This window comes from Gorilla gorilla, chromosome 13 (genome assembly GCF_029281585.2).
Source record: "Gorilla gorilla gorilla isolate KB3781 chromosome 13, NHGRI_mGorGor1-v2.1_pri, whole genome shotgun sequence".
Taxonomy (NCBI): Eukaryota; Metazoa; Chordata; class Mammalia; order Primates; family Hominidae; genus Gorilla; species Gorilla gorilla.
The window spans coordinates 121088843-121104273 of NC_073237.2; the positions used below are offsets into that span (position 1 = coordinate 121088843).

General features: G+C 39.9%; 1 protein-coding gene across 8 annotated transcripts in view; it reads right to left on the reverse strand.

The window, feature by feature from the left end:
* The window catches only part of NR6A1 (nuclear receptor subfamily 6 group A member 1), a 255466-nt gene that overhangs the window by 207107 nt on the left and 32928 nt on the right, over positions 1-15431 (reverse strand). For 7 of the 8 annotated variants that reach the window (XM_055351891.2, XM_055351888.2, XM_055351889.2 and 4 more), the window contains exon 2: positions 10362-10403. The exons of the other annotated variant lie outside the window; for it this stretch is intronic. In XM_055351891.2, coding sequence (XP_055207866.1) covers positions 10362-10403 — 42 coding nt within the window. The remainder of the gene's footprint in view (positions 1-10361; positions 10404-15431) is intronic. 8 annotated transcript variants of the gene reach the window in all.

Genomic DNA, 15431 nt, shown 5'->3' on the forward strand with positions numbered 1-15431 from the left:
TTACAGGTGTGACCCACCACACCCAGCACTTAACTTTCAAGTCTCTTTTAAAATACTCATATAAATATATATACATACACACTATATTACATATAGTGACATATACTATATATTAATACATACTATTTATTATACACATTATATATATGCTATATCATTTATATAGGTCCTTGATCATTAGAATATACTTTATTTTTTAAAGTCTGAGTAAACAGGAATCCATGGTAATAGTCAGATTTTAAATTCTACAAACTTTTTCTTCAGTATGCTTTCTGTAAGACCTTGCTATTGACCAAAAAGAAAGTGTGTAATTCGAGTATCTGTTTTAAATAAGCAGAAGGTTAACTTGTTCAGTCTCCTAAGAGGTTAAATGTGTTGGCAGATGGTCATTTGGGAGGTTACCTGCTATTGGCTGGGGAAGAGGACCAAAACACCCTAACAGTCACTGAGATGGTAAAGAAGTCCCGACCAAAAGAATCAGCAGCATATGAGCTCTTCTACTCCTGTGACTGAACTATTTAATTGAGTCTATGGTCATACACTCTGAACACGCCCAATCTCATCTGAACTATTTACTCGAAGCAGTAACTTACACCTGCTAACACCTTTGTGTCATTAAGAAACACAGGCCAGCTTAATTGAATAAAACAGTTTCAACAGCCCATTAGTGCAGAAAGACTGAGAATTTCAACATTATACTACATAGCCTAGAACAGTATACACTTAATAGTATTTACCATTTGTCAAGCACTATTCCAAACTTTAAATATATTACATTCACTTAATCCTCACAGCAACCCAATAAAATAAAAATACATTTTACTGTCCTCATTTCATAGATGAGAAATGGAAGGCAGAGAGTTTAAGTAATTTAACCAAGATTACGGTGAAGCCAAGTTGAATCCAAGCAATCTTGAGCCAGAGTCTATGTTCTTAATTATAAGAGCAGTTTTGGCTTGCATAAAAAAACTAAAGCACTCATTCGAAATGCAGACAAAAAATTTATACACAAACGTGTTCACTGTGGCATTATTTATGACGCAGAAAAAACTGAAAATCTAAATGCTCAACAATAGGAGGATGGTTAAATAAATCATGATAAAGCTATTTACTTATTTAATGAAATATCCTTCCGTTAAAAACATTTGTGAAAATCGTTTCATGACTTGGGACAATGTTCCCAATGTAATACAGAGTGGGGGAAAACAAACAGGATACAAAAATTGCACATATAGTATAGATTCCTAATTATGTAAAAGATGAGCTCGGACACAACCTGGAAGGACATACTCTCAAACGTGAAGCAATGGTTATTTCTAGGTAGTGGGATTAGAGATGCTTCTATTTTCTTTTAGTGTTTTCCATAGTGAACCATACATTATTCTACTACCAGTTTAAACAAAAACAATGTTTTTTTCTTTTAATCAAGCTACACCAAGATCCTCAACCAGCTGGTAAAAAAAGAGAGAGAAAAAAAAAACACACAGCTAAAAAGCTTCTAATATGTCTAACTTCAAGCAGGTACTTTCCTTGGGATTATATCCTTTGAACATCAGACAACATAGCACATACCAAAAAAAAAAAAAAAAATTCAATCTTCAACTTTGGAAACTGAATTAAAGTAAGTACTTTCAATTTTGGTCAATGTTTACTCTCAATGTAATTACTTGTAGGATTATGTTACAAGAGGAGAAATGGACTTCATTATATCTAAGTCAAAAATTCAGGAACAGTATTTCTGAAATAGATAATAAGAGACAAAAAGTTTGGCGAGGAAGAACAGCTGTTGCTAATCCAACTATTTACCCTTTGACCCTCTATCTGGCCAGTAACTGAACACTATCAACTGTTTCCCTTTATTATGTGCTGTTTACAATCCCTGAGAGGTATGAAAGGAATTAATAATTTAGCCTAGAAAGCTGACAGCCTTTACTGGGAAGCCCCTTGTCTATGGGACAGAAATCAGAGCAAGTAGCTGTCCTGAAGTCACAGGTCCCTTTACTGTTCCTGTTTTATAGCCTAATTGGCCCCCAAACATAAATCAATTATTTCTCCTGTTTTAAGCAACAATGACTTCTATTCTCTAACTTCCCTTGTATCAAGTCGGTCCTTGTTCTCTTGAGTTTTACAGCTACACGGTAAACACGACGGCCGAGGCAAAAACTTGGGGAGCAGGGCAGACTGGGGTTATTTGGAAACAGAAGCACAGAAAGGTTATGCTGTTTTGAACTTCTCTTGACCTTTGACTGCCCTTGTCCCTAGCTTATGCTAATGGACACGGTACAGGGACACTTCTTGTAGAAATGAACTTAGCCTGAACCTGTGCCATAACATTGGACTCCAGGAAGTCCAGGAATCATAGGAAGGCAGCCAGAGTGTGAACAGCTGCCCATATTCTGAGCATGGCTGCCCATCTGCTTTATCACACTAAAGGTATTTAAAAAAAAAAAAAAAAAAAGCCAAGCCATTTAATTGGACAAAGTCAGTCTTTTCCTCAACTAGTTCCCACATGACACCTGCTGTCCCAAACCTGCTGCCTACAACCACTGCCATGCACAACTGGAAATTAGCAACGAAGTATTTCCCGTTCCAAAATAAGGGAGTGTGAGCAGGCTTTCCTATCAGGAATCTGGGGAATGGGGGGCAATATTTGGGCCTCCAAATTCCAAAGATACAACACAAGGAAATCTGTAATATCCTCAAAAGTCATGCGGGGCTCTGCCTGGTAATCCCAGCACTTTGGGAGACCAAGGCAGGAGGATCACTTGAGCCCAGGAGTTTGAGACCAGCCTGGAGAGCATGGCAAAAATTCGTCTCTAGTCAACTTAAGAGAAAAATACCAAATTTTAAAAACTTTTTAAAATACTGACAAATTCGGATCAAATTTGAGGGAATAAAAAATATTAGAGCAAAGGAGTTTGCTGGTTGTGTCATTATTTAATGATCAAAGTATAGTGTGTGTATGCCTTATAACAGACTTGTTGACTATAGGCTTAATGTAAACAAGAATCTTGCCAGATGTAGCTACTTAAGGGAAAAAAAGGGTTTTTAACAGAAATGAACTTTTGATTAGTTCTTACATTTTTATGGTACCAATCACAGGGCAAAATTTCCTGAATATTGGGTGATGTCAAAGGCATATCATACTTGAGGAAATCAGGCCAAGTATAGCTCAGTAATTACATTCATAAACACTCAAGTTTTTTTAGTTGGGGTCATGTCAAACCCTCACATGGTTGTTAAGTAGTGACTGTAACTGTGTATGTCCTTACTGGTAGGTGAGCACCAGTCTCCATGACCAAAAATGTCCCCTAAAATCCTTTGAAAAAGCCACTAGTTCTGTGAATTGTCCTTCTCCTCCTGCCCCTAACTGTCCTGCACCTCTAGCCTACATTAGCATATTTCTCATGTAATGTATTTTGCTGGTAAGTTCATTGGTTAGCTGCATCCTTCAGCTATTCCTTTATATTGGGGAGCAAAACCTTTAGATTGGAGGAAGTGGAGATGAAGATGGATTGATTCAGCTCACGTTCCATGATTGCTTCTTAGTGAAAAGCTACATCGGCCACATTTCAGATTTTCACTTTTGCAATTTGGGGAGGGTGGAGAGAGGTAGACTTTTTGTTTGTTTTATAAAGTCCTCTCAGTAAGGAGTGTTTGAGTTGAAGAGGCATCTAATTCGAGACCACTCAGGTTCTTTGTAACTTAAGCTTTGACCAAGAAATTCTTCACTTCTTCTCACTTCTTCACTTCTTCCCAATATACAGTAAATACATGAGCCAGTCATCCATACACTAAAGCCTAGTTGAGCAAAACCTTTGATTCAGGATGGCTGGGTTACTAACCTTGGAATGTAAGAGATCTGGTTTTGAATGTAAAATTCGTAACACACGAGTGTTAAAAACTTTTTGCTCTGGTCAGTCACAGGTGGATCCCAATAATCTGTTTTTGGTTTTCTGATGGAAATAATAGAACTAGGGGAAATCAAATCTGGCAGGTGTCTACAATATTAGAAGAGGGTATAAGGGCACAGTTTAACACTAAGCTCTTTTGATATGTAAGTTCTTATACTTCCAGAAACTGTGCATTCCAGATCTACATACTAAATGCTGAATCATTTTTAAATGGGCTCTTGATTAATAGACCTGTATTTTTTAGTGCCTCCTATGTTGTCCATTTGTCTAAAATGAAAGCTCTTTTTTGCACTGCAAAACTACAACATACGTCATCTTATTTTCCCTGAGTAATTCAAGTATAGTGCAATGGAAAATGTTTAGTAGATTGTGGGAAAAAACCCAAAAAGTTTTACACAATTGTTTGTAGTTACATTTAGGATGGCCTTACTCCTTTGGAGAAGAGTGAAATTTGTTTTTTTGCCATGTGATGAAGACCACTGTGATTTTTTTATGAAGTAGATAATACTTAAAATGGCATAATAATTCTGTACTTGAATTTGTACTGTTAACAGCACATTTGGAAGATTTTTAAACTTTTTATTATTGTCTTATAACTAGCATTCAGTTATTATTTTGGATATTTAAGGGTTCCATCACGTTAACATTGTATTTGGACAAAGTATAACCAAATTAGCCAGTCTGTTTTCTTCCGTGTTTAATCAGAAGTGAGAGATAGAAGTACTTCAAATTCAGCAGGCCAGCAAGCAATTGGCTTAAAATTCGCTTTCTTAAATATTGTGACTCTTATGCTCTCTGCTTTTTAATGACTTTATTTATTTATTTATTTTTAAGACAGAGTCTCACTCTGTCACCCAGGCTGGAGTGCAGTGGCACGATCTTGGTTCACTGCAACCTCTGCCTCCCAGGTTCAAGCGATTCTCCTGCCTCAGCCTCCCAAGTAGCTGAGATTAGAGGCACGTGCCACCATGGCCAGCTTATTTTTTGCATTTTAGTAGAGACGGGGTTTCACCGTGTTAGCCAGGATGGTCTCGATCTCCTGACCTCATGATCTGCCCACCTCAGCCTCCCACAGTACTAGGATTACAGGTATGAGCCACCATGCCTGGCCTAATGACTTCATTTTTATTTTTTATTTTTATTTTTTTATTTATTTATTTTTTTCTTGAGACATAGTCTCACTCTGTCACCCAGGCTGGAGTGCAGTGGCGTGATCTCAGCTCACTGCAAGCTCTGCCTCCTGGGTTCACACCATTCTCTTGCCTCAGCCTCCCGAGTATCTGGGACTACAGGTGCCCACCACCACACCTGGCTAATTTTTTTTTTGTATTTTTAGTAGAGACGGGGTTTCACCGTGTTAGCTGGGATGGTCTGGATCTCCTGACCTCGTGATCCACCCACCTTGGCCTCCCAAAATGCTGGGATTACAGGCATGTGCCACCGCACCCAGCCATGACTTCATTTTTAAAGTACTTGCGGCCAGGCACGGTGGCTCATGCCTGTAATCCAAGCACTTTGGGAGGCTGAGGCAGGTGGATCATGAGGTCAGGAGTTCAAGACCAGCGTGGCCAAGATGGTGAAACCCAATCTCCACTAAAAAACAGAAAAATTAGCTGGGTGCAGTGGCAGGCGCCTGTAATCCCAGCTACTCGGGAGGCTGAGGCAGGAGAATCGCTTGAACCTGGGAGGCAGAGTTTGCAGTGAGCCGAGATGGCGCCACTGCACTCTAGCCTGGGTGACAGAGCGAGACTCCGCCTCAATAAATAAATAAATAAATAAATAAATAAATAAATAAATAAAGTACTTGCTCAGTCACTTGAGAGAAAATGCTTGGGGTAGCTTTTCCATCCTCAAACTTAATGTTTTTACTAGTTCACAGGGTTTGGAAGAGTATGTGCCAATCACTAAGACTGCTTCAGAGTTTGCAATTTTGTATGTTTCATTGCCAAAGAAGGCTTAGTGGTTGTTGACTGTAGTATAAGTCACCTTTCTGTAGCATAAGATTTGATTTTCTTATACTTACTCCACTTGTTATACATCACTGATTATTTGGGTTAAACTGGACTCATTTCAAGCAGTTTGCCTTTGTTGTTCAAATACGTGATGAGAAACTTAATATTGTAATTTGACTTGAGCCATAAAACACATTTTAATATTAGCTTGTATTATATTTATTAAGCTTGTTTTGTGGGAAAAAAACTTACTAAAACCTAGATAAGTCTAGATTAAGCCAGTTTAGGTGTATTTTCTATTTTAGTGATGGATCGTATCGTGAAAATAGAGATAAGTTGGGAAGATATATTGATCATGCTGTTCTATTGAGGGAAAGGTCACGTATTTGGAAATTTAAATTTTTGTTTATTGTGTTCACATCATAGTATACAAGCATCATTTACAGTTTGGCTATGAGAACTTTTCTGGTATGTTTATGGAAAATGTATGAAAGAAACAAGTTTTGATTATATTTTTATATTTGTAAAGTAAAAGTTTGGTTAAAATGATCACTGTTCTTTTTTTTATCATTTCAATAAGAAATATTTGAAAGAGAAAAAAAATACAAAAGTTAGCCAGGCATGTGGTGTGTACATGTAGTCACAGCTACTCAGGAAACTGAGGTGGAAGGATCACCTGAGCCCATGAGGTCAAGGCTGCAGTGAGCCATGACTATGCCACTGCACTACAGCTTGGACAAAAGAGTAAGACCCTGTCTCAAAAAAAATTAAATTAAATAAACAAAAGTCACATGGAATTAACACAGGAGATGTTATTCTTTCCCAGTCAGAATCCCCAGAATATGCAGTATCAAAAACCACAGCCAATTTAACACAACACACACAGCCCATCTCAGTCTTGATGCTTCCTATCACTTGGTAGGGCTGAACATGCTCATTTGAACCCCAAAACTGGTACAAACTGAAATAAAATTTTATTTTGTCTAATTATTATTATTATTATTTTTTTTGAGACAGAGTCTCGCTCTTGTTGCCCAGGCTGGAGTGCAATGGCACGATCTCGGCTTACCGCAACCTCCACCTCCCGGGTTCAAGCAATTCTCCTGCCTCAGCCTCCCGAGTAGCTGGGATTACAGGCATGCGCCACCACAACCCAGCCAATTTTGTATTTTTAGTAGAGATGGGGTTTCTCCATATTGGCCAGGCTGGTCTTGAACTCCTGACCTCGGGTGATCCGCCTGCCTCAGCCTCCCGAAGTGCTGGGATTACAGGCGTGAGCCACCGTGCCTGGCCTAATTATTTTTAGAATAATCAGATCCTTATGTATTTCTTCAAAGAGAAAGATTAAAATACTACTAACTTCCCAATATAGGAATTACTGAGAATATTACCCACATACACTAAGTACAAATTTTTTGGTTTGTTTTTGAGACAGGGTCTTGCTCTGTGTCACCTAGGCTGGAATGCAGTGGTGTGATCATGGCTCAACTGCAGCCTCCTCCTCCTCCTTAAGCAATCCTCCCACCTCACCTTCTCAAGTAGCTGGGACCACAAGCACATGCCAACACACCTGGATAATTTTTAAATTTTCTTTGCAGAGACGGGGCTCCCTATGTTGCCCAGGCTGGTCTCAAACTCCTGATCCTGGGCTCAAATGATCCTCCCGCTTTGGCCTCCCAAAGTGCTGGAATTACAGGCATGAGCCATCATGCCCTGCCAGTAAGTACAATTTTTTAGTCTTTTTTTTTTTTTTTTTTTTTTTGGTGACTCCTATTCTATACTGATGTATAAAATTATGTCTCAATGTCTGTTCATTCTCATGGAATAGAGAGGTCTATAAATTGCCATATCTAGCTAGGAATTTTATGAAGAAATGTTTAATGAGCTGGTATTACTTAACCCAGAAAGAAAAATTCAACAATAATTTTTCTGAGAATATCAAGGACCTTTCTCAGAAAATGGGCATTAACCATTTTCAATTGCTACTAGGTGCAGAAAAAGAGAATACATTTGGGTACTAAGTGCTAAACTAGAGGTTTATAAAATGTCCTTTCAAATATTTCCTAACACACTGATAATATACAAGAACAAGAGCTATACTTATTTATCTGTGTATCCCTAGAGTCTAGAGAACTGGGTGTGGAGCAGAGAGAACACTCAGTGCTTAACAAACTGAGTTATCAACTATCTAGCATGTTTTATGTGTAGTTGTCTGAAAGGTTACAGGGCATCTCAATGTTCTTCCTAGTGTTCAAAAATGCTTCTAAGAAAGGACCACGGCCAGGTGCAGTGGTTCACGCCTGTAATCCTAGCACTTTGGGAGGCCAAAGCAGGCGGATCACAAGGTCAGGAGTTTGAGACAAACCTGACCAATATGGTGAAACCCCGTTTCTACTAAAAATACAAAAATTAGCCAGCCATGGTGGCGCACGCCTGTAGTCCCAGCTACTCCGGAGGCTGATGCAGAAGAATCACTTGAACCCGGGAGTCAGCAGTTGCAGTGAGCTGACATCGTGCCACTGCACTCCAGCCTGGGCAACAGAGCGAAACTCCATCTCGAAAAAAAAAAAAAAGAAAGGACCATGACTCCAGAAAAATAACTCAATTTATCTTTTCCTCCCCTAAGCAAAGGCTACTCATAAGAGAACAGAAAACACAGCTGGACCTTGAATAACACGTTTCAACTACACAGGTCCACTTATACGCAGACTTTTTTCAATAAAAGTTATACCAAGTGTGCCTGCCTCTCCTGCCTCCCCTTTCACCTCTTCTACCTCTTTCACCTCTGCCACCCAAGAGCAAGACCAACCCCTCTTCCTCCTCCTTCAGCATGAAGGTGGTGAGGATGAAGACCTTAACGATGATTCACTTCTATTAATGAAGAGTAAATATATTTTGTCTTCCTTATGACTTTCTTAACAACATGTTCTCTTCTCTAGTGTACTTTATTGTAACAATATAGAATATAATACATATAACATACAAAATTATGTTAATCTACTGATTATGTTATCGGCCAGGCTTCTAGTCAACAGTAAGTTATTAATAAAGTTTTTGAGGAGTCAAAATTATAAGTGGACTTTCAACTGTGCAGGCGGTTGTCATCCCTAACCCCCACATTGTTTAAGGGTCAACCATACTATATTCACCTATAGCTGCTGGTATACTGGGGCTATACTATCTAATACAAAACTGATTCTGAAATTTACAACTTTTAAAAAGACAAATATATTTCCCTGGTGTTTGATAAGCATCATGAGAACTATTTTGCCTAAAAATTAATAAGTATTAGTTGAAACATGGACATTTATACTAATAAGGAGGGCAGAGGCAAATATGTGAGAAGGTCCACCACCTCAGAGCTTGTATCAGCTTCACGATGATGGAAAGGTAAGCTTTATCACTGATCTCAACAGCAGACTGGTGGCAAAGAGCCAGCCATAACAAAGTACTACAATCAGAAAAATAACTCTAGACCATCTCATGGAATCTCAATCTAAATTATCATTTGACCTTTTGGCATTATAGCAAAATAAGGTCTGTATACACTGGATACTCCCATGTCCTATTTCTAACCATTATGACTATGTGTCCCAGAATGGTGCATGCCACCACATTTAGGAAGAACTGGAAATGCAAATGATTATCTATGATGAAGACTCACATAGTCCTGAAAAGCATCATTTAATTAGACCTTGAAATGGTAACTCTCATATCTTAACCATAAGACTGTAAATGAAAATTAAACTGTACTACAAAGGTTATCAATTATAATTTCTAAACTAAGCAAAATGCTTCTTTTAAAGAAATTATTTCAAAACTATCAATACTTTAGAAGTGTTTGTGAGTATACAGTTGTCCATGTGCATAAATGCAAGTACGAATTTTTTTTTTTTTTTTTTGAGGTGGAGTTTTGCTCTTGTCACCCAGGCTGGAGTGCAATGGCATGTTCTTGGCTCACTGCAACCTCTACTTCCCGGGTTCAAGCGATTCTTCAGCCTCAGCCTCCCGAGTAGCTGGGACTACAGGCACCCGCCACCACACCCGGCTATTTTTGTATTTTTGGTAGAGACAGGGTTTCACTATGTTGGCCAAGCTGGTCTTGAACTTCTGACTTCAGGTGATCCACCCGCCTCAGCCTCCCGAAGTGCTGGGATTACAGGCGTCAGCCACCACGCCTGGCTTCAAAGTACAATTTTTATTTTTGTTGGTTTCATGGAAGGATGGAGAACAAAGCAAGGAGACTGGTATTAAACAGAAATTTTCAGCAAACCAACTTTCTATTAAACAGATAGATCCTGGCCACTGAATAATATCAGAAGAAAGCATAACTAGAAAAGACAGAGTGCCCTTCCTATAATTACAAATTAAAGTGAAATAAAATCTGAGAGTCAATAAAGTAAGGCTTATCAATGACACCTTAAGTTATTCACTTAAAAGTGTACACACACATCCTTTTCTTACCAAAGAATATTGGGTAACATTGAGAACTTACTAGTGCCTGGGTCAAGCTCTGCCAATTCATCCTGACAGAAACCTAAAGAGAAAACAATAGGAAAAAAAATTACAATTTGTGAATTACTTCAAGCTGACTCCAAATATGAAGTATCATACAGTTGGGGGGAAATCTCTACTCAGAAGTCAATTTGGGTTTCAATCCTAGCTGTAACATTTAGCTACTACATATCCCTCTGAGCCTCCATTTCATCCCTTCAATATAAAAACAGATAACAGCACTTACCACAGAATTGTAATGAGGATTAAACAAGTTACCAAAATAAAATGCTTACCATAGGCCTTGCCACACAGTAGGAGCTCAATATACAACAGCACAAGTAATTATGAGTTATCATGGCAATGTCCGTTGGAATAAAAATTCACAGGAAAATTACAATTCATTTAATACCTGTCATATTCTATTTAACACTGCTAATTCTTTTCCAAAAGAAAGCAAAATATGTAAAATATTAACTTACAACAAATATCAGACAGTGTAATATCATGTAAATTTTTCACAAATGCTGAAGAATTTTACCTACACAAACAAATGAAAGCAATTTTTCCATTAATAAGTATGCTATTCAGGTTGGAATAAATACCTCTCAGAGCACACTTCACATTTCATATGCTCAGACCCAAAAAGTATGAGCTATATTTGTCTGGCTGGTGTATAACTATCACACTGGAGAGATAAATCAAGCACAAGAAATGGCAAACATAGTACGTCCTCTATACATCGTTGATGAAAGGTTTTGTTTTTCCTGAAATGGCTGCATACTTTCTTCTGTTTGCTTTCTACTCTTCCTCAGTTTAAATATTTCCTCAGAAAAGTTTTCTCTTGCCTCTTTCACCCTTGTCTCACACACAAGGTCAAATTCCTGTTTATAATTATCTCTAACACCTGTGCTTGTTTCTAGCACTCATCAGCAAGGAACTACTTGTTCAGCGTCTGACCACAATGAGACTGTTCCATGAGGGCGGGGATCCGACCTGCCTTGTTTTACAGCTTTAACCCCATTACCTCTCACAAGCCTAGCACGGAGTAGCTGTTCAGTAAACAACTGTAGTATTTCACCAGTAAATGCAGAAATATCGGATCTTGGTGCCGGGCGCAGTGGCTCATGCCTGTAATCCCAGCACTCTGGGAGGCCAAAACAAGCCGATCACTTGAGGCCAAGAATTCAAGACCAGCCTGGCCAACAGGGTGAAACCCTGTCTCTATTAAAAATACAAAAATTAGCCAGGCATGATGGTGCTTGGCTGCAATCCCAGCTAATCAGGAGGCTGAGGCAGGAGAATCTTTTGAGTCTGGGAGGTGGAGGTTGCAGAGAGCCGAGATTGAACCATTGCACTCCAGCCTGGGCAACAGAGCGAGACGCTGTCTCAAAAAATAAAACAAAAAAAAAGAAGCAAAATTAGGACTAGAGGAGTATGAAAGTAACTTCTGTCAAAACTGGGTGACCAAAAGCCAGACCAACAACTAGCCGTCATATGGGAGAAATGAGATTCATGCAGCAGGCCAACTGCTTAAACACTACGACTTTGTTTTTGTTTGATATGGAGTCTTGCTCTATCGCCCAGGCTAGAGTGCAGTGATGCAATCTCAGCTCACTGCAACCTCTGCGCCTCCTGGTTTCAAGCGATTCTCCTGCCTCAGTCTCCTGAGCAGCTGGGATTACAGGCACCTGCCGCCATGCCCAGCTAATTTTTGTATTTTTAGTAGAGACAGGTTTCATCCTGTTGGCCAGGCTGGTCTCAAACTCCTGACCTCAAGTGATCTGACCACCTTCGACTCCCAAAGTGCTGGGATTACAGAAAGCCCAGCTTAAACATCACAACTTTTAAAGTCCTTTGCAATTCTGGGCTGTTCTGACCACACCAAACATGCCACATTCTTTCTTGCCTTTCTGTGAGTCCTCCTCCTCCTCCATTTGGTAAAAATGACTCATCCTTTAAGATTCAGTTGCAATATCACAACAATGAAATATGGAAAACAAAAGAGGCCTCACCAGCATTCACCAAACAATAAAGGAATAGTTTAAATACCTGCTTCTTCCACTAGACAGTGAGATCTTCAAGGCTAGGGACTGACTGTGCCTTATCCATCTGCAGAGCTGCTTCTGGCCAGAACAGTTGTGGACACATTATGGAAGGTGCTGAAATGCAGGATCAACTAAACAGAACACACAACCCTGCCTCCAGATCACAGTCTAGGGAAGAAAGTCATAGAATCAGGAAATCTTAAGTCTAGTCTGAATAGTGTGTGTAAAGTCTAAATGAGGAGACTGGATCTGAAATACCAGAATTTAGAAGCTGCTTAAAGTGGCTGATCTCAGACCAGCTTTAAACCCCTCTACATAAAGGCAATGGGAATCAGAAAAGCCATGGAGAGATGCCAGGTGTCTTAGTCCATTCAGACTGCTATAATAAAATATCATAAAGTAAGTCTCACAGTTCTGGAGCCGTGAAGTCCAAGATCAAGATGCTGGTAGATTTGGTGTCTAGTGAGAGCCCATTTTATGGTTCATAGATGGTACCTTATCACTGTTCTCACATGGTAGAATGAGCTCTTTAGGGTCTCTCTTATAATGGAACAATCACCTCCCAAAAGGCCCCCATGCTAATACCATCACCTTGGAGGTTAGGATTTCAATATGTGAATTCAGGGGGATCACAAACATTCAGACCATAGTACCAGGCAATGAGAAAATAATTCATCACTACACACGGATTGAATGTTGAACATCGTGCCAGAAGTGAAACTGAGAATAAGCATTCACTTCATGTAAATTGACTCAAAAACGGGACAAAAGTACAAGAAAGCAGGCTGGTACAATGGGAAGGTTAGATCTCTCCTAGGTTCTAACTCAAGCCACCTTTAGTTATATGACTCCCTATTCTGGGCCTCAGACTGCTTTGGACATTAAATGAACGGACTATACTAGAAGTCTCAAAAAAGGACAAAGCCTAATATACCTTCTGAAAGTGCCCACTGTTGTGAACTCAAGTAACTGATCAAACAAAAATAGAGGGTGACTCAAAAACAAAGAAAATACTAAGTAAAATATTTAAGATGGACATCTATTGCTTTTATCTGCCTAGCAACCACTCCCCACTTCTGTTAATGGCACCCTGATTTTTCTTTGCAGACTTCTATTCAAAGGCCACATGATCCAAGGAGAATTGACCCTAACTTTGTTGTAAATTGGGATCAACAACAGGACCTACCTTATGGGGATGTCAAAAGAATTAAATGAGACCAGGTACAGTGGTGCATGCCTGTAATCCCAGCACTTTGGGAAGCCGAAGCAGGAGGATCACTTGAGCCCAGGAGTTGGAGACCAGCCTGGGCAACATGGTGAAACCCTATCCCTACCAAAAAAATACAAAAGTTAGCCAGGTGTGGTGGTGTATGCCTGTAATCCCACCTACTTGGGAGGCTGAGGTAGAGATCACCTGAGCTTAGGAGGTCAAGGCTGCAGTGAGCCATGATCGTGCCACTACACTCCAGCCTGGGCAACAGAGTGAGATCAGGTCTCAAAAAATAAAGAATTAAACGACACAGTGAATATAAAGGCTTTGCACAGTACTTGACAAAGTAAGAGCTCTATATATGTAAGCTGCTACTAACTAATCTCTAGGGTCCATCCAATTCAGTGCTGTGTCTATGGAAGCAAAGTGTAGATTATAGCAGAGTTACTATTAAACCATTCATGGCATCATCCTCAAAGACCTGGGATGGAACCCTAATATCACTAATGTCACTTTGGTTACTTGCTGTGGTTCTTGAACTTTTACATTTTCAGCCTGTAAACTGCTTGATGTGGTGATTCCGGATGTTTGCTACTTCCTGAGGAAAGCAAGACTCTATATTCACCCTAAAAAAATTCCTCCAAGGGTCACAAAGATCCTGATTATAAAATTCAGTAATTACGTCTACATTCCCTCGACCTAGTCCTGAGACCACTGCTAATATGTTGTCTCTGGATTTACAGATCATCACTAATGCAGGAGCCTTGAAGATATATGGAGAACAATGTTAATCTTACCTACAAACCACATACCTACTAACCACAAGGCAATGAAATGGCCACAGCTGGCTACTATTGTCAAGCAGAGTTTTGCCCAGATTCTCAGCAACCACATCTAGCTGGCAAAATGATTCTTAGCTAGAAGAACCCAAACCACTGCTAGATGTAACCCCAAATGTGCGTTAAATTGGATTTATTCAATTAGATTCAACTCAAAGGCAATCAGAGTTGTTCAGTAGAAAGCAGAATCTTGGCCGGGCACAGTGGCTCACACCTGTAATCCCAACACTTTGGGAGGCCAAGGTGGGTGGATCACTTGAGGTCAGGAGTTCGAGACCAGCATGGCAAAAATGGTGAAACCCCATCTCTACTAAAAAGACAAAAATTAGCCTGGCATGGCAGCGCACACCTGTAATCCCAGCTACTTGGGAGGCTGAGGCAGAAGAACCGCTTGAACACAGAGGCAGAGGTTGTAGTGAGCCGAGATTATGCCACTGCACTCCAGCCTGGGGGACAGAGCAAGACTCCTTCTCAAAAACAAAAAAAGAGAGGCTGGGCGCGGTGGATCACCTGAGGTCAGCGGTCCTAGACCAGCCTGACCAACATGGTAAAACGCCATCTCTACTAAAAATACAAAAATTAGGCGGGGCATGGTAGCTCACGCCTGTAATTCCAGCACTTTGGGAGACTGAGGTGGGCAGATCACAAGGCCAGGAGTTCAAGACCAGCCTGGCCAACATAGTAAAACCCCGTTTCTACTAAAAATACAAAAATTAGTCTGGCGTGGTGGTGCACGCCTGTAGTCACAGCTACTCAGGAGGCTGAGGCAAGAGAATAGCTTTAACCTGGGAGGCGGAGGTTGCAGTGAGCAGAGATCGCGCCACTGTACTCCAGCCTGGGCAACAGAGCAAGACTCTGTCTCAAAACAAAACAAAACAAAAAGAAAAGCAGGCTCTTAAGCTCCATAAATAAACAAACATACCCCCAAACCCACCTGTCTCACAGAATACAACATATTAAACAGATCAGGAAAT